This window comes from Typopeltis vanoorti, chromosome 24, assembly GCF_054136105.1.
Source record: "Typopeltis vanoorti isolate ZY-2024b chromosome 24, IOZ_Tvanoo_1.0, whole genome shotgun sequence".
NCBI classification, from domain to species: Eukaryota; Metazoa; Arthropoda; class Arachnida; order Uropygi; family Thelyphonidae; genus Typopeltis; species Typopeltis vanoorti.
The window spans coordinates 607,627-630,015 of NC_143572.1; the positions used below are offsets into that span (position 1 = coordinate 607,627).

At 34.4% G+C, this 22,389-nt stretch overlaps 1 protein-coding gene across 1 annotated transcript in view; it reads right to left on the minus strand.

The window, feature by feature from the left end:
- The window catches only part of LOC150092880 (uncharacterized), a 59,620-nt gene extending 48,525 nt beyond the window's left edge, over positions 1–11,095 (minus strand). Inside the window, exon 1 of the mRNA XM_090414096.1 lies at positions 10,948–11,095. Coding sequence (XP_090270222.1) covers positions 10,948–11,095 — 148 coding nt within the window. The remainder of the gene's footprint in view (positions 1–10,947) is intronic.
- Between the last annotated feature and the right edge of the window lie 11,294 nt (positions 11,096–22,389).

Below are 22,389 nucleotides of genomic sequence, written 5' to 3' on the forward strand. Positions count from 1 at the left end.
GAAGTAATTTAATAAGGATGAAGAAAAAAGAAAATATGTCTACAAAGGAGAAAAAATACACAATTTCAGATCTGACTAGTATTGTTCAATTTCTTTATGATAAAGACTCAACTTTATTTCCTAAAAAAATTTGTATTTCTGATGGAATTCTTGTAAAACATATCATGACAAAGTCGCCTTCTAGGTGGAAAGAATAACCTGAAAAAGGGAAATTGGTTCTCTTTCTTTAGACAAACTAAGAGATTTCATAATACAATTAACATTCAAGTATCAAACATTGCTTGCCAAAGGTAGAGAAAAATCAGAAACATTATCAAAATTAATAGGTAGACATGTACTTGATTTCAATGATATTGGTTGCCAAAAATAGGAAAATACAATGTGTGTACAAGGTCATGTTACTGGAAACATAACCAAAGATTTTGTGCTTATATCAATGCTGAAAAATAGGTATTGGTTTTAAAAAAATTGAAATGTATGCATTAATTTTACTACAGCAAATATTTTCCACAGACACACAAATGAATAAATTTCGCCAAGATGACATCATTATGTAGAGAACATCGCTTCTAGGTCAAACCAGAATTGTGGAAAAACATTCCCATGAGTCACAGTGTGAATGTTGCAATATGAAGGAAATGGACAGAAACATGTAAGGAACAAGAATCCAGTGCATTTTCAATTTATTTACTAAATTCGTTCTTTCAGGCTGCAGATAAGCTTTGTGTGTGTGTGTGTGTGTGTGTGTGTGTGTGTGTGTGTGTGTGTGTGTGTGTGTGTGTGTGTGTGTGTGTGTGTGTGTGTGTGTGTGTGTGTGTGTGTGTTTTATGCTACACAGTTGTGTTTTGTGTATCGTAAAGTAAAAAAAAAATGAGAGAAACCCAAAACCCTTTGAAATTTTTCTTCAGGAAAATAGCAAGAGAGACAAATCTTGTGAAATTTTCCTAGATCACAGGGAGCAGTAAAGAAGTTTGGTATGTGGTCAGCCAATACATTTTCACATCTCTTAACCTTTAACATAAGGACCCTGTTAAAATCTGGGAAAATAAATTTGATGGAAAATGAACTTGCTAAGATTAAATGGGACATTATAGGTTTGGCTGAAACCCACTGGACAGGGGGAGTTATAAATCTAAATTCAGAAAAAATTATTTTACTCGGGCAGAGAGGACAATATACATAGAGAGAAGGAGTCGCCATTTTAGTGAAAAATAGTCTACAAAATGCAGTCATGTGGCCATAGGACCACATGACCAAAGAATGATCGCTATCAGATTAAAAGGTAAAAAAAAATGTTCACTTTACAATAATTCAAATCTACGCCCCAACCAGTCACATGAAGATGAAGAAATCGATACCTTTTATGATAAGCTGCAAGATCTAATAAACAAGAATGATAATAGTGATGGGAGATTTTAATGCCAAAATTAGGAATTTCACCCCAGGCAGGGAGGATGTGATGGGCAGGTTCAGAGTTGATAACAGAAATCAAAGAGGAGAAAGAATATTAGAATTTTGTAAAGCAAAAAAAACTATTTATATGTAATGCCCTCTTTTTCCATAGACCTTCCCACAAATGCACATGGACCTCACCAGATGGTACAACAAAGAACTGTATTGAATACATTCTAATCAAACGCAATTGGAAATTGTCAGTGCAAAATGTTAGAACTCTAAAACCTTCAGACTTCAACACTCACCATGAACTGCTTGCTGCAAAAATTAAACTAAAATTCAAAGAATTAACTAAGATCTATAAAGATAAACCATTAACAATGAAAGATAAAAACAATCTAGAAACTGGGTCAATACAAAATATTAAAATAATTTGGAGGACTACTATCAAACATTATTTCAAAAAGAACAGAATGATATATGAAAAGGCACCACCCATAACTCCAGCAGAAATTATAAATGCAATAAACCAAATGAAACTTTCAAAAGCTACAGGTAAAGATGAAATATCTATAGAACTATGGTAGCAAGGAAGCCATTAATTTCTTAATGAATTTATTTAATCAAGTTATTTATACTGGAGTAATTCCAACTGACTGGAAAACAGGGATTATTATCCCAATTCACAAAAAAGGAGGAAAAAAAATATATGAAAATTATAGATCCATAACACTCTTAAGTCATAGTTATAAAAATTATACAAAAGAGAACACAGGTGCTTACAGAAAATATCATAGTGGAAAACCAAGCAGGATTCAGGCCACATAGATCCGCTATAGACCATATCTTCACCATTATTAATATAGCAAAAAAAAAGAAAAAATAGGAATACAACCTGCCCATATAACTGTTGTTTTATAGCTTTTAAGTAGGCCTTTGATTCAGTTAATAGAAACAAATTGATCACTATACTAAAAAACGTAAAATTGGATTCTGATATTTTAACATTTATTATAAATTATTATGGAGACATCAAAGCTTTTGTTAAAATGAACAACATTAAAACCGAGGATTTCAGAGTCGAGAAAGGTGTAATGCAGTGATGCCCTCTCTCACCTCAACTCTTTATACCTGGTTCATAGCTGATGAACCAGGTGTAAAAATTAATGGTACCAACATTAATCACATAAAATACGCGGATATCATTATTTTAGAAGAATCTAAACCACAGCTAGAAAAAAAAATTAATATTTTAAATGACTCTTGTAAAACTTATGGTATGAAAATAAATCTTCATAAAACAAAAATAATGAAGATAGGTAGAGAAGAAGAAAATATTTCTATAAATCTCGAAAATCACCTGCTGGAACAAGTTAATAAATATGTTTATCTTGGCAGTCTTATATCTAGTAACCTCAACAATATGGAAACAGTAAAACACAGGCTTAACCTAGGTTGGACCAACATGAATAAACTAAACAAAATATGGAAAAATAAAAAAAAATTCCAACGAGTCTAAAATTAAAATTATATAAAACAATTATTATCACATCGGCTACTTATGATTCAGAAGCTTGGAGATTAAGTCAACAACCAATCAAGAAACTTCAAGCATTTCAAATGAAATGCCTCAGAAAAATTAATAACACTCACTGGATGTAACACAAGACTAATGATCAAGTCAGAATAGATTTAAATTTCCCAGATGATATAATATACACAATCATTAAGTATCAACTGAGATGGTTTGGTCGTATTCAGAGAATGGCCTCTCCTAGACTCCCATATTTAGCTCTGAATAGATATATAGGAAGTAAAAGACCTACAGGCAGACCAAGAAGTACTTGGATAAAGTTGCTGAAAGAACATTCCCATCTGCTCAGTTATAGAGTCATGATTGAGATGGCTAAAGATCACGATAAGTGGAGAACCTTTCTTCTTAGTGGACTCAACCTGTTATCAAGCAGATGAGATGATGATGAATTACATGTTTGAATTTTTCATTGTGAATACACATGGTAGCCATAAAATAACTTTCTCTCTTTGGAGGCATCTGTAAATAAAACCAATAAAAGGATTAAGACCAAATTTTATATTGAGACTTTTGAAGGCATGGGAAGATGAATTCCGTGAAAAAATATTTAGTACCAAAAGTCGCCGATAGGAGGAATTTTGGCGCTGGAGGAGCCAAAAACAGTCAAATATTTGCAGTAAACACAGGTAAAAAGGATTATGCAAATTTTACTGTGCATATGTGACAGCAGCGCCACCAATTCCACATAGAAAGGGTTGGGATCTTTCAGGCAATTATTCAAATGATTGAATAATTGTGCTCAGTACACGTCCTACCTTGTCTCAGCTCAGCTGTAGAGCTGAGCTGAGGCAACTCCTTATGCTCAGCTGTAGAGCATGTCGCACACCCGATGCAGTTTGTTGTACACATGAAAGGTCATCACATTGAAAATCGTGTATGTGGTCCAGGGGACCCTGATTCTGGTGAATAAAACATTATTTCCTGTGAGTTCAATCACTACGTTAATTTCTGTGTCTCTTGTAAGTTATTGTTTTAGTTTAATTATTCTTATTATCATTGTAACTTGCCACATATCCAGCCGGAATGAGTGACGAGGCTGTCGCTTACACCGTCGAAATGTAATTATTCCATTTTATCTGCCTTTAATGTAATTATCCACTTGTTTTCGGCTCTGCCAGCATCAAAATTTCCCCTATAGGCGATTTTGGTACTAAATCTTTTTTTCGCGGAAATCATCTCCCCATGCCTTCAAAAGTCTTAATATTAAATTTGGTCTCACTCCGTTTATTGGTTTTAGCTACAGATGTCTCCAAAGAGGGAAAGTTATTTTATGGTCACCCTGTACTTGTAAATAATATTTCAGTCAAATAACTATGTATTTGTAAACTTAAATGAACAAATTTTGGTGTAGTTGGTGTATTCTTCATATTTAAGTAAGAATATTTATTCTGCTTAGAATTTGTAATAAACTTAACATTTAATTAGAAAAGTAATGAAGTTTTTAGGATTTTAAACATGACATAGAAGCAGTAAAACTGAGATTCCAGTAATTAATTATTTTAGAAAATGTGAACATGAAAGAAAAAAGTGTATGTGTTTGAGGGGGACACCACTGATATCCAGTAATTAATTATTTTAGAAAATGTGCATTTTAGAAAAATTAGAAAATGTGAAAGAAAAAAAATACGAGTGTGTGTGGGGAACACCACTGATATCCACTAGTTAATTATTGTAGAAATGTCTAACTGCTACCTCAAGAAAACGTGAATGTAAAGGGGAAAAAACACACTGCTGGCTCCATCTCTAGACTGTAAACTAAAAATTCCCATTGTCAAAATAAGGAATGAAATGGTGCACACTTATATTGGAAAATTCGTGCTGCCACCTATAGACAAATATTTTCACATAGTTCAACAATGGAGCCAAAGACACAATGTGACGTCACTTATTTAATTCTTATCAACATCTCAATCTTGTCAGAATTCCGTACTCTAACCATTACCTAGAATTCCATGCTCGAACCAAAAGACACAACATGACTTCACAGAGAGATGTGTTCCCCCAGGGAAATCCCAAGGATTCCCTACTCATGACCTCACTTATCTAATCACCCAATGACGTCCCTAATTTAATCAGCCAATGACGTCACATTTCCTTATCTACATCTTGATCTTGTTTTAAGTGACCGGTATACTACAAAGCTAACATAGCGTTGCCTAATAATAAATACACCCCAAAAAAATATCACAATTTGTCACCGATACAATCGATAAGTTATTTCGGTGAGATCACGTTTGGATTAATGGTGTGTTACCAAATAGAACACTGTTAATCCTTTTACCAGGTACTTTAATGAATTCGTGCTATGATCGCACACGATCTAATAGGTTGTCAATTTAAGTGACATGTCTATAATAACTTTTTGTCTTCTTATGAATATTCAAAACGGAGTTTAAATTTACGTAGTTTATCATATTTGAATCTCGTTTTTACTATCAAGTTGGTTTCATGATTTCCCCCCCCCCCTCCTTTGCCATCTCAAAGTTTAACTTGTTCTTACTCAGTGCTGGTATTAGCAAAGAAATACTTTCAGGTATAGTTATGTTCATAAAGTTATATGTAAACTGCTTACATACCGGCTTAGATATTAGTTAATTGTATTTTCTATTCCAAGTAAGAGCACTGAAATTCGTTTGCTTATTTCGAATCGAAAATGAATTTTCTCAAGATAAAATCAAAATCATTTTTATCTTGTGAAAGTGCAGTAGAAATTAACACATGAAATTGTTACAAATGAAAGAGAAAAAAAAAACAAGCACAGTTCTAAATCTCATCGTGTGAAATGATTCCATAAGATTACTGAGCAGCAATAATAGGAATAATAATAATAATAATAAATACTGTTTTACATAAAAACATTGAATGCTAAAAAGATTTTTATCTTATTCAGAAAATCCGAGAGATTTTTAAAGAATCATCAGAATCGTGATGTGATGGGCCATCTTGTGTGAGGGGTGAGGAAAAATGTAGATCAGAAATAAAGTTAAGCATGAACCATCCGTGGTATTATTGAATAGGGAGTGATATGTTTTAGAAATTTTGATATATGTCTATTATTGTCTCGAAATAAGTATTTTAATGAGTCTCATTTCAATGAAAAACTCAAACTAGGTTTAAGCTTTGTTTCGAGATAATAAAATTCACTTAAAAGTACTCTTACTCACATTCACATGTAAGCTGCGAATCTATTCTCCAGCTATGAATAAGTACACATCGAGACTGAAACACATTAAGTACACATCGAGATTGAAATATGCGATGTTTATTTTTTAAGTTACTTTTACCTTCAAAAGGTCGGTAATCTAGTGTATAGCACATTTTGTAAGGCTAAGAGTTAAACAAACTGTACAACACTAAAATTCGCCTTCAGCCAACAATGTAGACAATTTTGAAATAACTGCATACGATGAATACACAAACGTTGTTCTATCTTACACAATTTAACTTTTAAATAAAAAAAAAAGTGGTTTGTTTAGAAGACGCCATCGGACTTGATGTAAACTGTAAAGTTCGCTACTTTGCAAGGGATGCAGGTGCACAAGATTATGTCATGGCATCACGTGTATGTGTCGCTGTCATTCTCCGGTAGGATAACTTCGTTCAAATGCAATGATCCCACTACCATAAGGGTGGGGGGGGGGGGATATATGGTTATCACACTGGTTGCCACGGTTGGCTTTGTGCTCACGTGCTTCCTATAAGCTGCTGCAATGCATTTAAAAGTTTTGAGAAGTACACTGCGGTGTAGCTGCACAGTTGAGTTGACTCAAGGTTATGAGTGGTGCAAACTTATCCTGATATCGTATGGTAAAGCGGCATTAAAATGTATCAAATACACACATCTTTCCATCAATGTATGCATTGTATTTTGCGGCACGTGATCTAAGCTTCTCATATGTGTTGCAGCAAGTATGTAAGAGAATACTCAGAGGATATTCGCAATTCCCGTTGCATGATGGGAAGCTAGAAACCATTTCATTTCCTGCCGCTTCTGTTTAAATAACATCCCCGACCTCTGCTGGGAAACATGTAATGAAACTTGTCATATACCTCACGGGCGTATAATATATTTTAAGACTAAGTAGATTTTTTTATCTTAAAAGAAACGTATTTAATTTTTATTATTTATTATTTATTTTTTCTTATTTTTATATTTTAATGAGGAAAAAAATCATACATTGGTGCGGGTTCACAAATTTTGCTTCCTGCGTATATTCGGCGCTGAATGAATATTAGTAAATATTGCTTATTCATATAAGTTTCATTTCAAAGCAGAAATCTAAGATTTGCAGTTTCAAATATTTCACCTGGTATTGGTGTAGCAGTATTGAAACGTATCCATCACATTAAAAAAAAAAAAAAAGAATTAACATTCTTTTTTTTTTTTTTTTGATATTGTAAACTTAAATTTCATAATGTTTTGTTTTTATTGTGTCTATGCATATTGGATTTGTATAAATAAAAATATATTAATTTAAAACATGTTTCAAATGTTTGTAATTGATTATACGCAACTGTTAAAAAATAAATATCTTTATAATGAACTTTTGAACTTCTCTCAACTTGCCTGAGAGAAAGGCACGCCGTTATTGCTAACCTTTTAAAAGAGGTCGCTGGTACTGAAAGTTCGGGAAACGTTGTTCTAAAGAATGAGAAAGTATATGAATTAAATGAATAAATATTGCTTTGATGATCTTTGTTCATTTTAAATGCATTAAGAGTCCATTACGTAGGATGATCGCGCTTATTTTTATTTTATTTTATTTTATTTATTTATATATTTATTACTGTTGTTTTTCAATTATAAAGCACGTTTGTGAAGTTACATTGAATTAACGAAATATCTGATGTATTAACAATGGGGCTGCATCTCGTCCGTTGACACACACACACACACACACACACATACACACACACACACTGGAGTGCTTAATAACGTCATAATTTGTTGTACTCCTAAATACAAAAAAAAAACATATTTAAATATTTTATTATGTAAGGAGATATACAAAATGGGAAAAACTTAAACACTTGTATAATTTAATTACGAATGTGAAACAAAAATTAAATATTATAGGTATATTTTTTAAGTTTATTCCTATCAACAGAGATTTTTAAGAACATCCATCATCCTGTGTAGCACTAGAAATGGCGTTTGCATCCATAGCGCTAGATCGCCTAAAGAAGAACGGTTATAGGTTCGATTCTGTTTGCCTTCTAGAGGTAATTTTAATCTGTCATCGGCGGTTTCCAAGTTAGCCTATCTTTGACAAGAGCAAGTCGAGTTTTGTGCTCCAAAACTCGGGTTAATAACTTGAGCTTCATCTATCTCAAAAATAGTCATTTGTAAATCATCATTAAAAAACCAGTACTATTATAGATCCACAATAGGGTCTCTCTCTCTCTCTCTATCTATCTATCTATCTATCTATCTATCTATCTATCTATCTCTCCAAGGTTTACAAACTTTGTATTTTATAGCCAAATTTAATTCAGAAATCCACTACTTTTCGATGTACCTTTTCAATCTTTGCTATTTTTCAAATTCTTTTCTAATTTTAATAAGCAGTCCTTGGATGCATTCGCGCATGATCTATGATGCATTTCAGGTACCCCTTTGGCTACACGAAAGGTTTTAGGGGGTACGAGGCATTTGTGTTTATACATTTTGATTACATGTTTTTACTTTTATGTTTTTGCTGCAGGTAAGTAAGTAAAAGTCTATTCAACAATTTGTTTTTCAATACCAAACATCCGGTTAGTGATAACGTTAAAAGTGTGTCTGTGTGTGTAACATCTTACATTAAAAGTTTAAATTCAAATAGCGAGAACTATGCGGTCAAACTTTCTGCTAAATTTCAGAAGCATCTTAAATTGTCCTCAGTGATTGTGTCACTCTGCGTATTTGCATGTTTGATCGTATTTGTATCAGAAGTTGTGACGTATGTAGAGATTATACGCTCTCAGATAATACGCTTATTTTTTAGTATTTGTGTTTTTGTTTGTTGACAGATCAAGTTTGCTGCTTCAAATCGGATATTTGAAACGCATAATAGAAAAAAGTCGAGTAAATGAAAACGAGTGTGGTGATAAGTGAGAGAAAGAACGTGCATCAGGATCAAAGATCTGTAATGATAGTAAAGAGTGTGAGGCATTCAGTTATTACATTCAGTTATTGTAACTCAAATGCTACAAAGTAAATTCCTTTATAGTTATTCTTGTTTGAATAATAAAATATAACATCTTCCAAATTGCCTTCCTTGAGTGGGATGGGGGGCGAGTTACGAAAAAGCTACTAAAATTTTAAAAGGAATTATTGAGTCAAACTTACGACATGTTATAGAGTTGACGTGTGTATATGTATGTGGGCCAAATAATTCAAATCTTAATTGCGGTCCTCAGACCTAATTAGCTCCAGGTTTCAGTTAAGAAGGTCGGAATCATCTTAATAAACTCCCAATCCAGATTCATCTTCCCAAGTGAAACCACTCTCCCCTTCCACTTCACAGAGAACACACACTTAGATTGCTCAGATCACTTTACAAGGGTTCATCTGGGATGACATTTATGACTGACATTTACGATGTGCTACCTGAAAATTACTGTGTTCGTGAGAATAAAATTCTCCGTTTCCGAAAGCGAATCCTCCCTTATCCTATGAGCCCGACTATTTCCCCCTCAGTTGAAAAGTACTTACTTATTTTTAGTTATTCAGGACTGTCATTAAAGTCATCATCAGCCAGTATTTAACTTTTGTATGCAATGATTTATAACCATTTGGTGCAACATCTACCAATATTCCTAATGGTATACACATCATAAGAATGCATTACGCAAAATTTCACAAAAGATAAAGTCACGAGATCTTACCTCCCACCGTACAAACCACACATTACAGAAACGCATGACACAAAATAATTACGAACAACAACAAAGGAAACCTCTCTAAACAACCTCTTTTGAGGCAGAAAATAAATTGAATATCGGGAGAGGCATTTTCTGGTTAAGGAAACCCTAAATGCAAAAAAGGACAATAAAACAATAATCCGCGAAACACTATCCAACGAAGTCCTTCAGTTAAGTTTATTTTAGTACATTCAGGAGGAACACGAATGGCATGCCAAGAAACAGCAAATCTCTAGAACTAAATGTCAAACTGAAAAATAATGTCAATTGTTATTATTTTCTTCTATGTTGTGCCTTTCTATTATTTTTACTCTTTTATCGTTATCCTTCCTACGTCCATTTTAACTTCTGTATTAAGTACTCTTTACTTATTCTAATGTAACCCGATTAACCTTGTCCCCGCTTATATCCCTTATACTTCCTACCAGTTTTAGCGCTGTTAGTGAAAGGGTCTCTAAAATAGGCAATTCACGGTTACGGTTAACTATCTCCCACGCTATGTAACTCGGGAAAAATTTATATTGTTTGTCGACTGTGCTATCTCGAATTAATTTTGTAGCACAAGAAAATTAGTTCTAACACTTATGGAATAGATCACTCTCTAACATAATTCCTAATTAATCAGTAGTGGCAATTTCTCTAATTTAAGCACACAGGTTCGGTTGTTTTTATGAGACAGCGCATTAGTCAAAGATCAGGCGATAATTTAAGCAAACGAAACATGTTTCTTTTAAGCAACTATTCAATCTAATATTCAATTGAACAATTACTTTCTGATGCCTATTTTAAGTTCTGATCGTAACCTTACAATTTAGACCTGCTATTCACAATGCTTAAGTAACTTGCTTTACAAATCTACAATTTCTGGCTGTTACAATTTACATCGTTCGCTAACATTCTTCTTAATATATCCTAGCTAACTTTCAGTCTCAATTATTTCTTATAGCGACTATACAATTATTTTAACAGCGATTACACAATTCTTAATCATTACCTTAACATTAATGCAATAGAATCTACTTACAAATTCGCAGAAACATATACAGTCTTACCAGCTTCGAAGATTTGTGGCGGTCCTGCTGACTGCCTTCCTCCGTCCCATATACCAGCGTTCGCTGAACGGCTTCTGGGAGTTATTTTCCGTAGTCCTTTTCCGGGAATAGGACTCACCGTCGGTTCTAGGTCTACTGTAGGCGCCATGTATCTGGTTGCACGTGGCACGTTATGTCACCCAAAAATACATCTCTGAAGAAAACCTGCCTCTCCTGGTTCCCCGTGAGCAGAGGTCACGTTCCAACGAAATCTCAGAAACCGAGCGGGCCATCCAACTACAGCAAGAAGAAAAAACTCTGAGCTCCCTTTTTTAGAGGTTCTCAAGACCTCTTTTATACGATTCCGAACTTTCTTGTTTTAGGATCGGAGACCCCCGAATCTTCTGTAAATACACTGACGTCACTGTTGTCTTGACCTTCAGTTTTGGCGTTAAAACCTCCACATCTGAATGACCTTCAATACCTTTGTTCACTTTCAAGCCGCCAGCGTAATCTCGTCTAATCCTCTTACCTTGAGGCAGAAATACTTTAACATTCTGTTACTCATACAATTTTACATCAAAATTTAATATTAAATCAACGTAATATACAGTTGAACCTTTACCATATTTTATAACTTATGAACAATTCTATGTCATTCTTTTAGTCAGTTATCTTTACAAGTTTACCTTCAGTGTTTAACCGTAAAATACAGTAATATACAATTTTATTAACAATGTTAACAAACATTTCCCCGCATCGAATTTTACAAAACAACCTTCGAGGCCATACAATTCCATTTACATACTCGTCATGTAAAATACTCCTCGGAGGTATTGAGATCATGCTGCGTGCTGACATGTTAAATGACAAAGAGCGAACACAAAGAAAATGCAAATTTCCCGCTTGATTGCGGATGTAACGTTGAACTTTAGCGTTGCTTAGTGTTGGACATTATTTTGAAGTAACACCGTTGCAACAAAGGCCAGGAAACGAGAGTATTATGAGTACCATCTGTGAATGCGTGTGTGGCGTGTGCACCCAGTTGGTGTTGCCTGTTTTCCGCGAAGGAGGGAACTCTCTAGGTCAATCGGTGGGTGAGTTCACACCTAAATATCGTCATTCTATTTACAACCTCAAGGTACCCACGCTGACCTTTCCCATACGGAATTTCGTATTCAGTTACATGAATAGAAACACTTGGTATACAACCCGCTGAGAGAACATAGGAAGGGATGGAAATGGAACTCATTGGAGCAGTCTCCAAATAATAATCTCCAGAATTCCTATCATTAAAATAAAGGGACGTGAATTAAGAACTCCAGAAGTAACTTTCTGTAGATGGAATCTCTAACTGCAATAAATGAAAGAAAGAAATCTAGACCGCCGATATGACATCAAAGAAATATAATGTGCAAGTACATTAAAATAAAATAAATGAATAAAAAGTTTGTTGATGCTATTTTGCCATCAAAACGACAATCTTTCTATGCAGGGATGAAGGCCTATTATAATCTGTTCTATCCTCGGAATCGGCCAATGGCTTTCAAGTCTGTCCCGTACCTGAAGCTCTTGTCTAGATAATCTTCTGTTGAATTACTTTAATATTTCATCAACTGTATTTATATTTCTTTATTTTTTCTATTACCACTTCATATTTTAATTCTATCACTAATTTTTCATTTCATTTATGATCAAATGGAGTATATTTTACATTTTTTTCTCACTAACTTCATATTTGCTGCTATCAATCTTTGCTTATCTTTTCTGTCTATTTCAATTACTATTACAGTTACTATTCTCACGCGGTTCTCTTTCATGTCTTTAACAAACTAAGAAAGTATTCATGCACATTCTGGACGTTTAGGCTAAAATCTCTGTATGCCAAAGTTAGTAGTAATTTCGTGTGTAATTCGCAAATGGAAATGAGTACCAAGAGTCATGACAGTTTAACATTAGATGATGCCGGTAGAGAAATAATATCCCACTTCTCTAAATGTAGAATTAGCGCTGTCATGGTATTAAATCCTTTTCGGTCGCGAATAAATCAAGCACATCAGAGCAGCACTAGTATTTGGTGCCATTATTATAACTGCATCGGAATTTCGGGTATATCAGTAAATATTCATCCCATGCCACATGTGTCAAATATTTTCCATGGTAACTATTAATTTGGTGAATGAATATTCTTCAAGATAACAAAAAAGGAGAAGAAGAAAAAAAAAAGAAAAGAAAAAAATCACATTTTTCGTTTTGATCACTAGAAAAAGAATTCTTCATAATTATTTAGATATCCAAAGCTGTATTCATAAGATTCATTGTAGCATTTTTTTAAAATTTAGATTTATCTTTTTTGCAATTCGTTAATATGACACATTTAATAAAAATAATGTATCAAATGTACCTGCTCTTTGTTGTAATACTACATGCTCATTGTTTAAATACAGTAAGAGTGACAGCTGGTTTCACTGCAATGCTCAACGTACTGCAAGGAAGCTACATTTACAGGAAACCAACAACCGACTAAAGAATCATATCTTTCGGAATGTCTTCGAAGAGCCCTTATTTCAGATACAATATATTGATCTCTCTTACAGGTATCAATATTGATTGTCACTCATCAAAACCAATATCTTAAGTGGCAACATCCAATATGGAAATACATACGACAGATTTTGATTTCTAACAATGAAAGAACTAAGCACAAAATGCCATATCACGTGCTAGTGTGATTTGTTAAAAGGAAGTGCGTACATTCGTGATTAGGATTTTAACAGTAACCATACCAATAACAAAACAACTCTATTTATATGTATTTGACTACGCGTGTTGTAAATATTATGAAATGAAATAACGGTTAGCACATGGAAAATATAGATTTCTTTGCTTCTATATGCAGTATTTCATTTTTGTTACAAGAGCACTGATATTATATAAAAACTACACAGAGGTTGCGTACACTATTTAAAAAATAAAAAGATAAAATAAATCACGTAATATTAAATTTAATCCAACCATAGTACATTATTATTTTGTATAATTTCGAATATTGCAGTAAATATATCCGATTTCAGTCTACCCGTGTATTCCCTGACGGACTGGTTGTTTCTCATCAAGCGTGTCAAATCAAATTTATGGCAAAGTATTATTAACATTCCTTTAGGATTGCAGTACCGTCCCAATAAAACAGCATCGAACTCTATAATTAAATTTCATTTAATCCAACCATAGTACATTATTATTTTGTATAATTTCGAATATTGCAGTAAATATATCCGATTTCAGTCTACCCGTGTATTCCCTGACGGACTGGTTGTTTCTCATCAAGCGTGTCAAATCAAATTTATGGCAAAGTATTATTAACATTCCTTTAGGATTGCAGTACCGTCCCAATAAAACAGCATCGAACTCTATAATTAAATTTCATACACGTTTTCGTTCTTTCTTCCCGAGTACTCCAGCGGTAAAGTTGCAGAAGGTTGCGAACCTGCTCATCGTTATCCTGTACAGTTAATCGTGGTTCACTGGTTTTGAAAATTAGCAAATTTACTTAAGTCTTTCTCCGTCTCTTTGGACTGATTTCCTATTAAGAGAAAATTCCTTGCAAATTCTCGGAAGTGAACAGGAATGAAAATGGAGTTCGCTCGGTTTCAGATTCTCGGTTCTGTTCCACAGGTGTGAAGTTTAGCTATTTTTGTCAGCTAATAATGAATAAGAATCAATTGTAAAAATATTTATGTAGCTATTTATGAATTTATGTAGCTATTTATATTTATGTAGTCTAAATATTTTTACATAAGGTTTACCAAGGTCGAGCCCAGTAAGACCTGTAACTTGTAAATAGTTGTATGCTATATGTAAATAATCCCAATGGGAATTTGTATGTGCTCTATGCCAAATAAGGGAATATTCTAGAAGGTATAGTATTAAGGCAATACCTTGCCAATAGTAAAGCAGTATATTCTAAGAGCTTTCTAAAGACGTCAAACTTTGTGTGTGTTCTACGTGGGAAGCTCAAGGTCAGTGCTAGGTGGACCGACAAAAGCTTCAAACGAATGTCCGCTGCCAGAACGAATAGGATTTGGGGAGTGTAGGCGGAAAACAAAGGAAGGGTCAGTCGAAGAAAAGGATCAAGGCATTTTCGCCGAAATGTTCGGGGTTCACATATCTCCGCACAAGGATTCAGAAGTGACCGAATAAAAGGCGTAGGCGAAAAGATCGTATCATTCGGACTCAAGATCCCATGGGTAACAGAAGCAACATATCTTGGTGTGAAACTGGATAGCAAACTGCTATTTAGTAATCACATCAAACTAACAGGAGTGAAGACATCCAGAGTAATTGCACAACTCTACCCCCTGATCAACCGCAAAAGCAAACTAGATGTAAGAAACAAGCTAACTCTGTACAAAACTGTAATTCGCCCAGTTATCACCTACGCCTCTCCAGCATGGAGTCATACCTCAGAAACCAACATACAAAAACTACAAAGAATCCAGAACAAGTGCCTAAGAATGATCCTAGATGCCCCATGGTACATAAGAAACTCCCAGATCCACCGAGAAGTAAACATCCCTTATATCCGCTCGCATCTCCACGACTTAGCTGAGAAATTCTTTTCCAAGGCAACCCTGCACTCAAATCCACTGATCAAACAAGCCAACAACTACAGTGAAGCAATACACTGCAAATACAGAAGACCAAAATCTATTCTTCTACACAGCGAACATCACTAACTTCAGGCCCTAATAGGGCGAGCAGGTAGCTCAATAATACCCCATTCACAGTATCACTTACAGAGATAAAGGGGAAAAAGAAAAGCATTTTTGCTTCACCCATCCAGCCAGTAACGTTATGCGTTATGCGTTATCGTATCATTGGTTCGAGAAATTTTCGTCAAGGATCCAGAGGTCAGAATTGAGAAGTCGCCAACGGTTGTCCGGCAGATGTAAGCCATCGAGGAAACGATATCGGGAGAAATTATGCCAGTGGTCTGAAAGAAAGATGACGAGGAGCCGATCCGCCAGGAAAAACTGATAGTCGATGACGAATTGACGAGTCTTCGCCGGGAGCTGTTGTCAGAGGGAAGAAATTGCTCCGTTAATCTTCGCCCGAAGTGCAGCAGTACAGCGTCCCAAGGAAGCATCAGTGACCCATTGCCAGCGTAAAGAGGGATTGAAAACCTGATAAGGAACGGAAGTCCAGCTCGAAGCCAAGTATACAGAGGATAGCAGCTATAAAGTGAGTTGACCAGTTTGTGTAAATTTCCTTGAGCTTTTAAGAGAACACTTATTAATGGACTGTAAGTAGAGGCTGATCTAAATAGGCAAATCTAACAGTTAAAGAATTATAAGGTAATTAAGTGCCAGGAATTTGTAGTTTGAATTATGTCATAGTATAACTGTTTGCTGAATTGGTGACACTTGCCTATAGAATATTTCCAGCATAGAAAGGAAAGAGCAATTGAGTGTAAAAGATATAGTTTATGTGTTAAATGAGTAAGATTTAATAATTTAGTAACAAGTGCCTTTGCTCAGTATAAATGACTTATGTTGCATTAAGAAAATTAGTTAAATATGTGACATGATTTGCGTGAGATAATGCAGGAACTTAACTAGTCTATTTATGCAGGTTTAAATTGTGATGTTTCCTTTTATTATTGAAAATGCAGTGTAAAAATGTGTCTTATGTGAATTAAACTTTTGTTGTTTAAATATTAATAGAGTGTTGCCTGATAATTTAATTCTTTGATGCACTGATCTAAAAAACAACCGAGCTTGTGAGCGGGGAAGATAGATAATTAATATGAGATTTAGATAAAGGGATAGCCACGACTGTATATAAGAGTAAGGAATGATATCTACCGAAAGTAGAAATATTTAATGCCATAAAAGGATTTCCTGAGGCGCAGTCACTAATTCAAATAAATATCTAGAGATCCTTGGTATAATAAAAATAGGAATTCTGGAGGTAGAAATAATGAACAGGAGGATATAAGTTTAAAGATAATAGAGTTGTGTAAGGGAAAGTTAAAGAAGTGGGTATTGAAGAATAAGATATATAAGATACAGAAGAGGATATTAAGAAGAAATAACAAAATAGATATAGATTAAAAAACCTATTTCGTTTGCACAATAAAGCAGTCTTGAGACGGATATCTATTTCCTATTAGAGTCATAAGTGTTATCGTGTTGTTACACATGAAACGTAATAAATTGCAATGTTTATTTGGATGCGTTAGATTAAGAATACTTTTCTCGAAATGGCACTCCAATAATCGACTACTTACACTAACACTGATCTTCGTCATCAGAAGAATTTCTTTTTATCGCAGGAACTGAAGAAGACGTCGCATACTCAGAATGCATCCAGAGAGAGAGAGAGAGAGACTATTGCGTGAGTCGGGTTGTGGATGTCTCTGATCGCAAAAAAAACCTGATGAAAGGATCGCAATCCAATAGAAACTATACTTCACATATTTACAGTAATTGTAAACATATAAGAATTTCTTAAGTCAGAAGATGGCGATAGATCTTGCAAAATACCGGGGAAAGTGGTGAATCCGTGAGATGGATTCGCCATCTATGCGAGGTTCAACGCGTCCTGGGACGGAAGCGATACGAAGAAGAAGAAAAAGAAGAAACTCGCCAGCTTACCAAAATTGAGACAGCGAGAAAGCTTTTAATAAAAATGTGTAATGCAAAATTTGAATTTGAATAAAATTAATTCTCATTTTAGTGAAGTTGGAACGATTTAACCTCCTGATTTTGTTTTACTTTTTGTTTCTACACTGAGACAATTTTTTTAAAAAACATGTTACATACTTTGATTAACCCGGTGCACTTTGCAAAATGCGTAAAAATTTAATAGATTAGTTTTAATAGAACAGTTACCCTAGTGGACAATAGAGGGTGCTAGTGTGAGCTAAGACATGAGTGATTCAGACGATCTCTAAGTTAACCTGACATAAAAACTACAACGTTAATAGCAGTGCCTCGTCCATCAACTAGGGTTGATGGACGAGGCACTTCCCCGAATTAGGCGGGACATCCCAAATTTTAAGAAAACTTTCAGCGTCCCGAATTACACCTAAGAGGGACCACTTATATGGCGAGACGCCAAATTATTCCAAAGACTTACAAAATATGTGAAAGAAATTCTTAGCCAGTGTTAGCGACATTTGCAAATTTGTATCCATAATGTGTGCCATGCAAAAATATCTGCGTTTTGGAGTCTCATTGGTCAAATTCTGCTCAGATGACGTAGATTGTAATGCTCGTTGTCATTCGATTAACTTATAATCTTTACTTATAATATGAAATAAGCGCGTTCATGGCCTAAGTAATGTGTTTATGTGATTTATCACCATAATTTTTGTATGTTATGATGGCAGCAGTGAAATCACTACCAGTGATGTTATACATTATCATAGCCTTTTCTAGAATTAGATACATATGCCAAATGACTCGTATGACTCTGCTCAACGTCAACGAATGAACGCTACAAGTTGGTTGTTTTTACGTCGAGTTTGACTTGAATTTTCATTGTTTAAAGGAGAAGTTGTGGCATTTTTTCAGAGGAAGAAGTAAGTTATCATTATGATCGATGATTGAGAGGTAGCGTGTTCTTGAGTTTTGTGAGATACTACTATTGGTTTTCATTTTTTTTCAGAATTGCTTTCCGCACAACATTTGTCACCGATAGTGAACTGGGGTATTGAACAACATTAGTTTCACGATGTCTAGTTCCTCAAGTGACAGTGAAAAAGAGAATAAAAGCAAAAAAAAAAACGAAGCGTTTATGTGTGTACGAAGTGTTTGGGAAAGGAAATATCCATCTTCAACCATTTGTTCCACATGGTTGAAGCCATGTCGAACAAACCCTTTTAAAGCATTCTGTAATATTTGCTTCAGTGAATTCAGTATTGCACATGCCAGAGAAAATGACGTTAAGAACATTCAAATAGTGATATCCACACACAAAGAAAGAGAACAGTAACAAACAGGGAATAAAATTAGAATTTTTTTTTTTTTGTATCATCCGAAACGGAAAGAAAATCAGTAACAGCCGCAGAATAAGGTTTGGTTTATCACTCAGTGAAGCATAATTTATCATATTCAAGTATGGATTGCGCCAATAAAACGTGCCCTGTTATATTTAATGACTCTGAAATTGCTTTAAAGGTTCAATGTGGTAGGACATTGAACTTTTAAAGCCTTTGTCCTACCTTTGTATTTGATTTTAGCCTTTGTCCTACCACATCAATGTGGTAGGACAAAGGCTAAAATGCTTGTCTGCAATGTAATGGCCCCTGAATCAGTCTCCGAAGTTACCAGAGATATAAAAAAGTAGTTTACTTTTCTGTAGCTACTGATGCAAGTAACAGAAGAAACAGAAAGCTGTGTGTAAGATATTTCACAGCTGAAAAGGGCATTGAGTATAAGGTTCTTGATTTTTATGAGGATCCAGAAGACACTTCAGATTCAGTTTGTTTTTTTTAATATCAAAAGTAGGCTTCAAGAGCATTCCCTAAGCGTAGACAATGTCACAAGCTACAGCGCAGACAGTGCCAGTGTTAATTTTGGGAAGAAACATTCAGTGTATCGTTATTATCTAAGGCAAATAACAAAATAATAAAAGTCAATTGTTCAGACCACGTCATACATAACACGTGTAAGCAAGCATGTGATGCACTAAATGTCTATAAAATACAAAGTTTACAACCACTTTTCTTGTTCAACCAAAAGGAGAGAGTTGCAGAGTTATTTTGAGTTTGTTGATTTAGAATGGCAAGAGGTTCTGAGGCATGTTTATACTAGATGGCTTTCCTTGAAACCTGCAGCTGGTAAACTTTTACTTAACTGGAATACTATTGAGAGCTACTTTAAAAGCATTGAAGAATGTTCTGTTTTTCTGAGGAAAATATTTGATTACAAGAAGGCCATTCAGCAAGCCAAACTCTACTTTTTATTTTTTTTTTCAAATGTTTCAACCATTTTTGAAGAATGTATTAAACTCCTAGAAAAAGAATACTTGAGTGCATCAGAGGAATTCGAAGCATTCAGTGTTTTACGAAACAAACTTCTTAAAAGACAAGAGGACGGATTCTGTGGAAATGCCACTGAAGAGGTATTAGAAGCCATGATCCCTCAAGAAAGCAATCAGTGCAAGTCAGACTTTCTTAAGTTCTATGAGAAAGCTTTAGGCCATTTGGAGAAATAATTTGACTTCACAGAAAACAATCTTTTTAGTCTGCTGAAAAACTTAAACCTCCAAAGTGAATTGTCTTTCAAGCAACTCAAAGAGACTGTGAAGGCATTAATCTAGAATCTGATATTAGCCTGGATGAGTTATGAGGAATTCTGCTTGAGTTGTGATAAACTAAATACCACTAAAGTGGACTACACAGCAGGAGAGGCCTTAGGTATGAAATGGAACGAGATTATTCGGAACATTGGTAAAGAAAACATTCTCAATTTCTAAAAGCTCATACGGTTTGTTTTAAGCATTCCTGGTAGGCATCAATAATGCCTTTGTAGAAAGGGTGTTCTCTCTTATGAACTTAAAATGTACAGACTCAAGAAACAAGTGCTCAGATGACTTCATAAAAAAGTGAAATCATCATTTCAAAAAATGTTACGGAAGAAGTAGTTTCAAACCTTGAATTTCAAGAACAGGTAGACCTGTGCTCCTCAGTATTTTATCCCCATTAAAAGTGTTTCAAGTTATATTATAGTGAATATTGTTCATTTTTAGGGTAAAATAGTACAAATTGAACTTTAAAATACAAGTATTATTAAATCACTAATACCAGTACCAATGTATTCAATCTTTTAATTTTTTATTACATATTCAACTTTGGCTTTTTCATTTTATGCCTTTAAAGGAGCGGAAGGCTTTCATATTCGATAAGTGTGTCCCTCTTTAGACTTACCAAAAGTTGGCAACCCTACCATCAACAAGAAAATAAATACGCAAGAATCAAAAAGAGAGAAAAAAGAGAAAGACAAATAGCCGCAGCTTTTTTTTTCAAAGAATGATTATCTCCCACCTGTAAAAAAAGGAGAAACAAATCTATTATTTTAACTCAGAACTTGACACTTTCTTAATAATTCCACTTCATTAATATATTTCAAATGACACCGTGTACAGTTATTTTCTGCCTATTAAATAATAATAATAATAATAATAATAATAATAATAATAATATAATAATAATATTATTATTATTATATACAGTTGACCCTTTTGTTTTCATAATTCATCTGATGTCCACACTGCGCTTAATCAGAGTTTCCTCTTTGGTTGACATCTTTTGTTCTTCAAACAACCACGTAAACAGCGGACCTACACCATCCCGACTAGACGTTGGCCTAATTAGGGATCAAGAGTCGTTGAAAGCAACTGCAAAACAAAAGGTTCCTTTGAAAATTCGAAGATATCACAGTATATACAGTAAAACCCCTTTTTTACACTTTCCAGGGGACTGATGGAAAAAAAGTGTAAATAGCAGGAAATGTAAAAAACATTTTAAAAAAGGCTAAAAGATGACTTACTTCTAGTATGTGACTCTACATACTAGATTATAATTTAATAACTGAAAATAAATGAGTTTACAATTATTTACATTTATCTATTTTAAAAAATCTTTAATTGTCGATTTTTTTTTGCTTTTTCTACACTCATAAGTTCCACCTGCCTCTTCACAGTGTATAAGGCATTAAATGTCCCATCGTCTCCTGATGCACTTGCAATATACCGCTTCAAAAAGATATAGCTTATTTACTAGTAGGGAGGGTAGATTCTTGATCACAGTCTTCTTCAACCACTTATTCCTCTTCTTCTTCAACAAGGTGGTTGGAACTTATGTCTTCTACACTTGGTACCATTGATGTGATCACATCAACATCAAAATAGTCTTGAAATGAGGAAGACTCATCCATCACATACCAGTTGTTGGGCTTTGACATATCTTCTTCTTCCTCCTGTAGTTGTTCCTCCCCTTCCACCTTGGCTTTTTTAATTTACCAATTACCAGTGGAGGTCATTTTTCTGATCCATCAGCATTGACCATGAGGAAAATAGTTACCCTCTGCTTGCTGCGTTTTCTACCGTGACACTTCTCTTCTTTAAAACATTGTCAGAATGTTATAAAAGAGCCCAGTTTCATCAGCATTGAAAATATTTTCGAAAATATGTCGATGTCCGGATATATTTTCGTTTTTTTGACATTGCGCCAGATTGCTTTGCATTGAGTTTAATGCTTGACCTGTTTTTTTTTTTAATATCGTGTTCAAAGTGGACACGGAGAGTCCAAGATCTTTTGCTAATTGAACACGTGTTTCGGCATGCCAATCTACACGTCGCAGAATTGCCATCTTTTCTTCTACCGAAATACGTTTTTTGTCTTTTTTCTCCATGTTACTAATATGGATCATCCGCAACTTGAAAGCAACTATCACA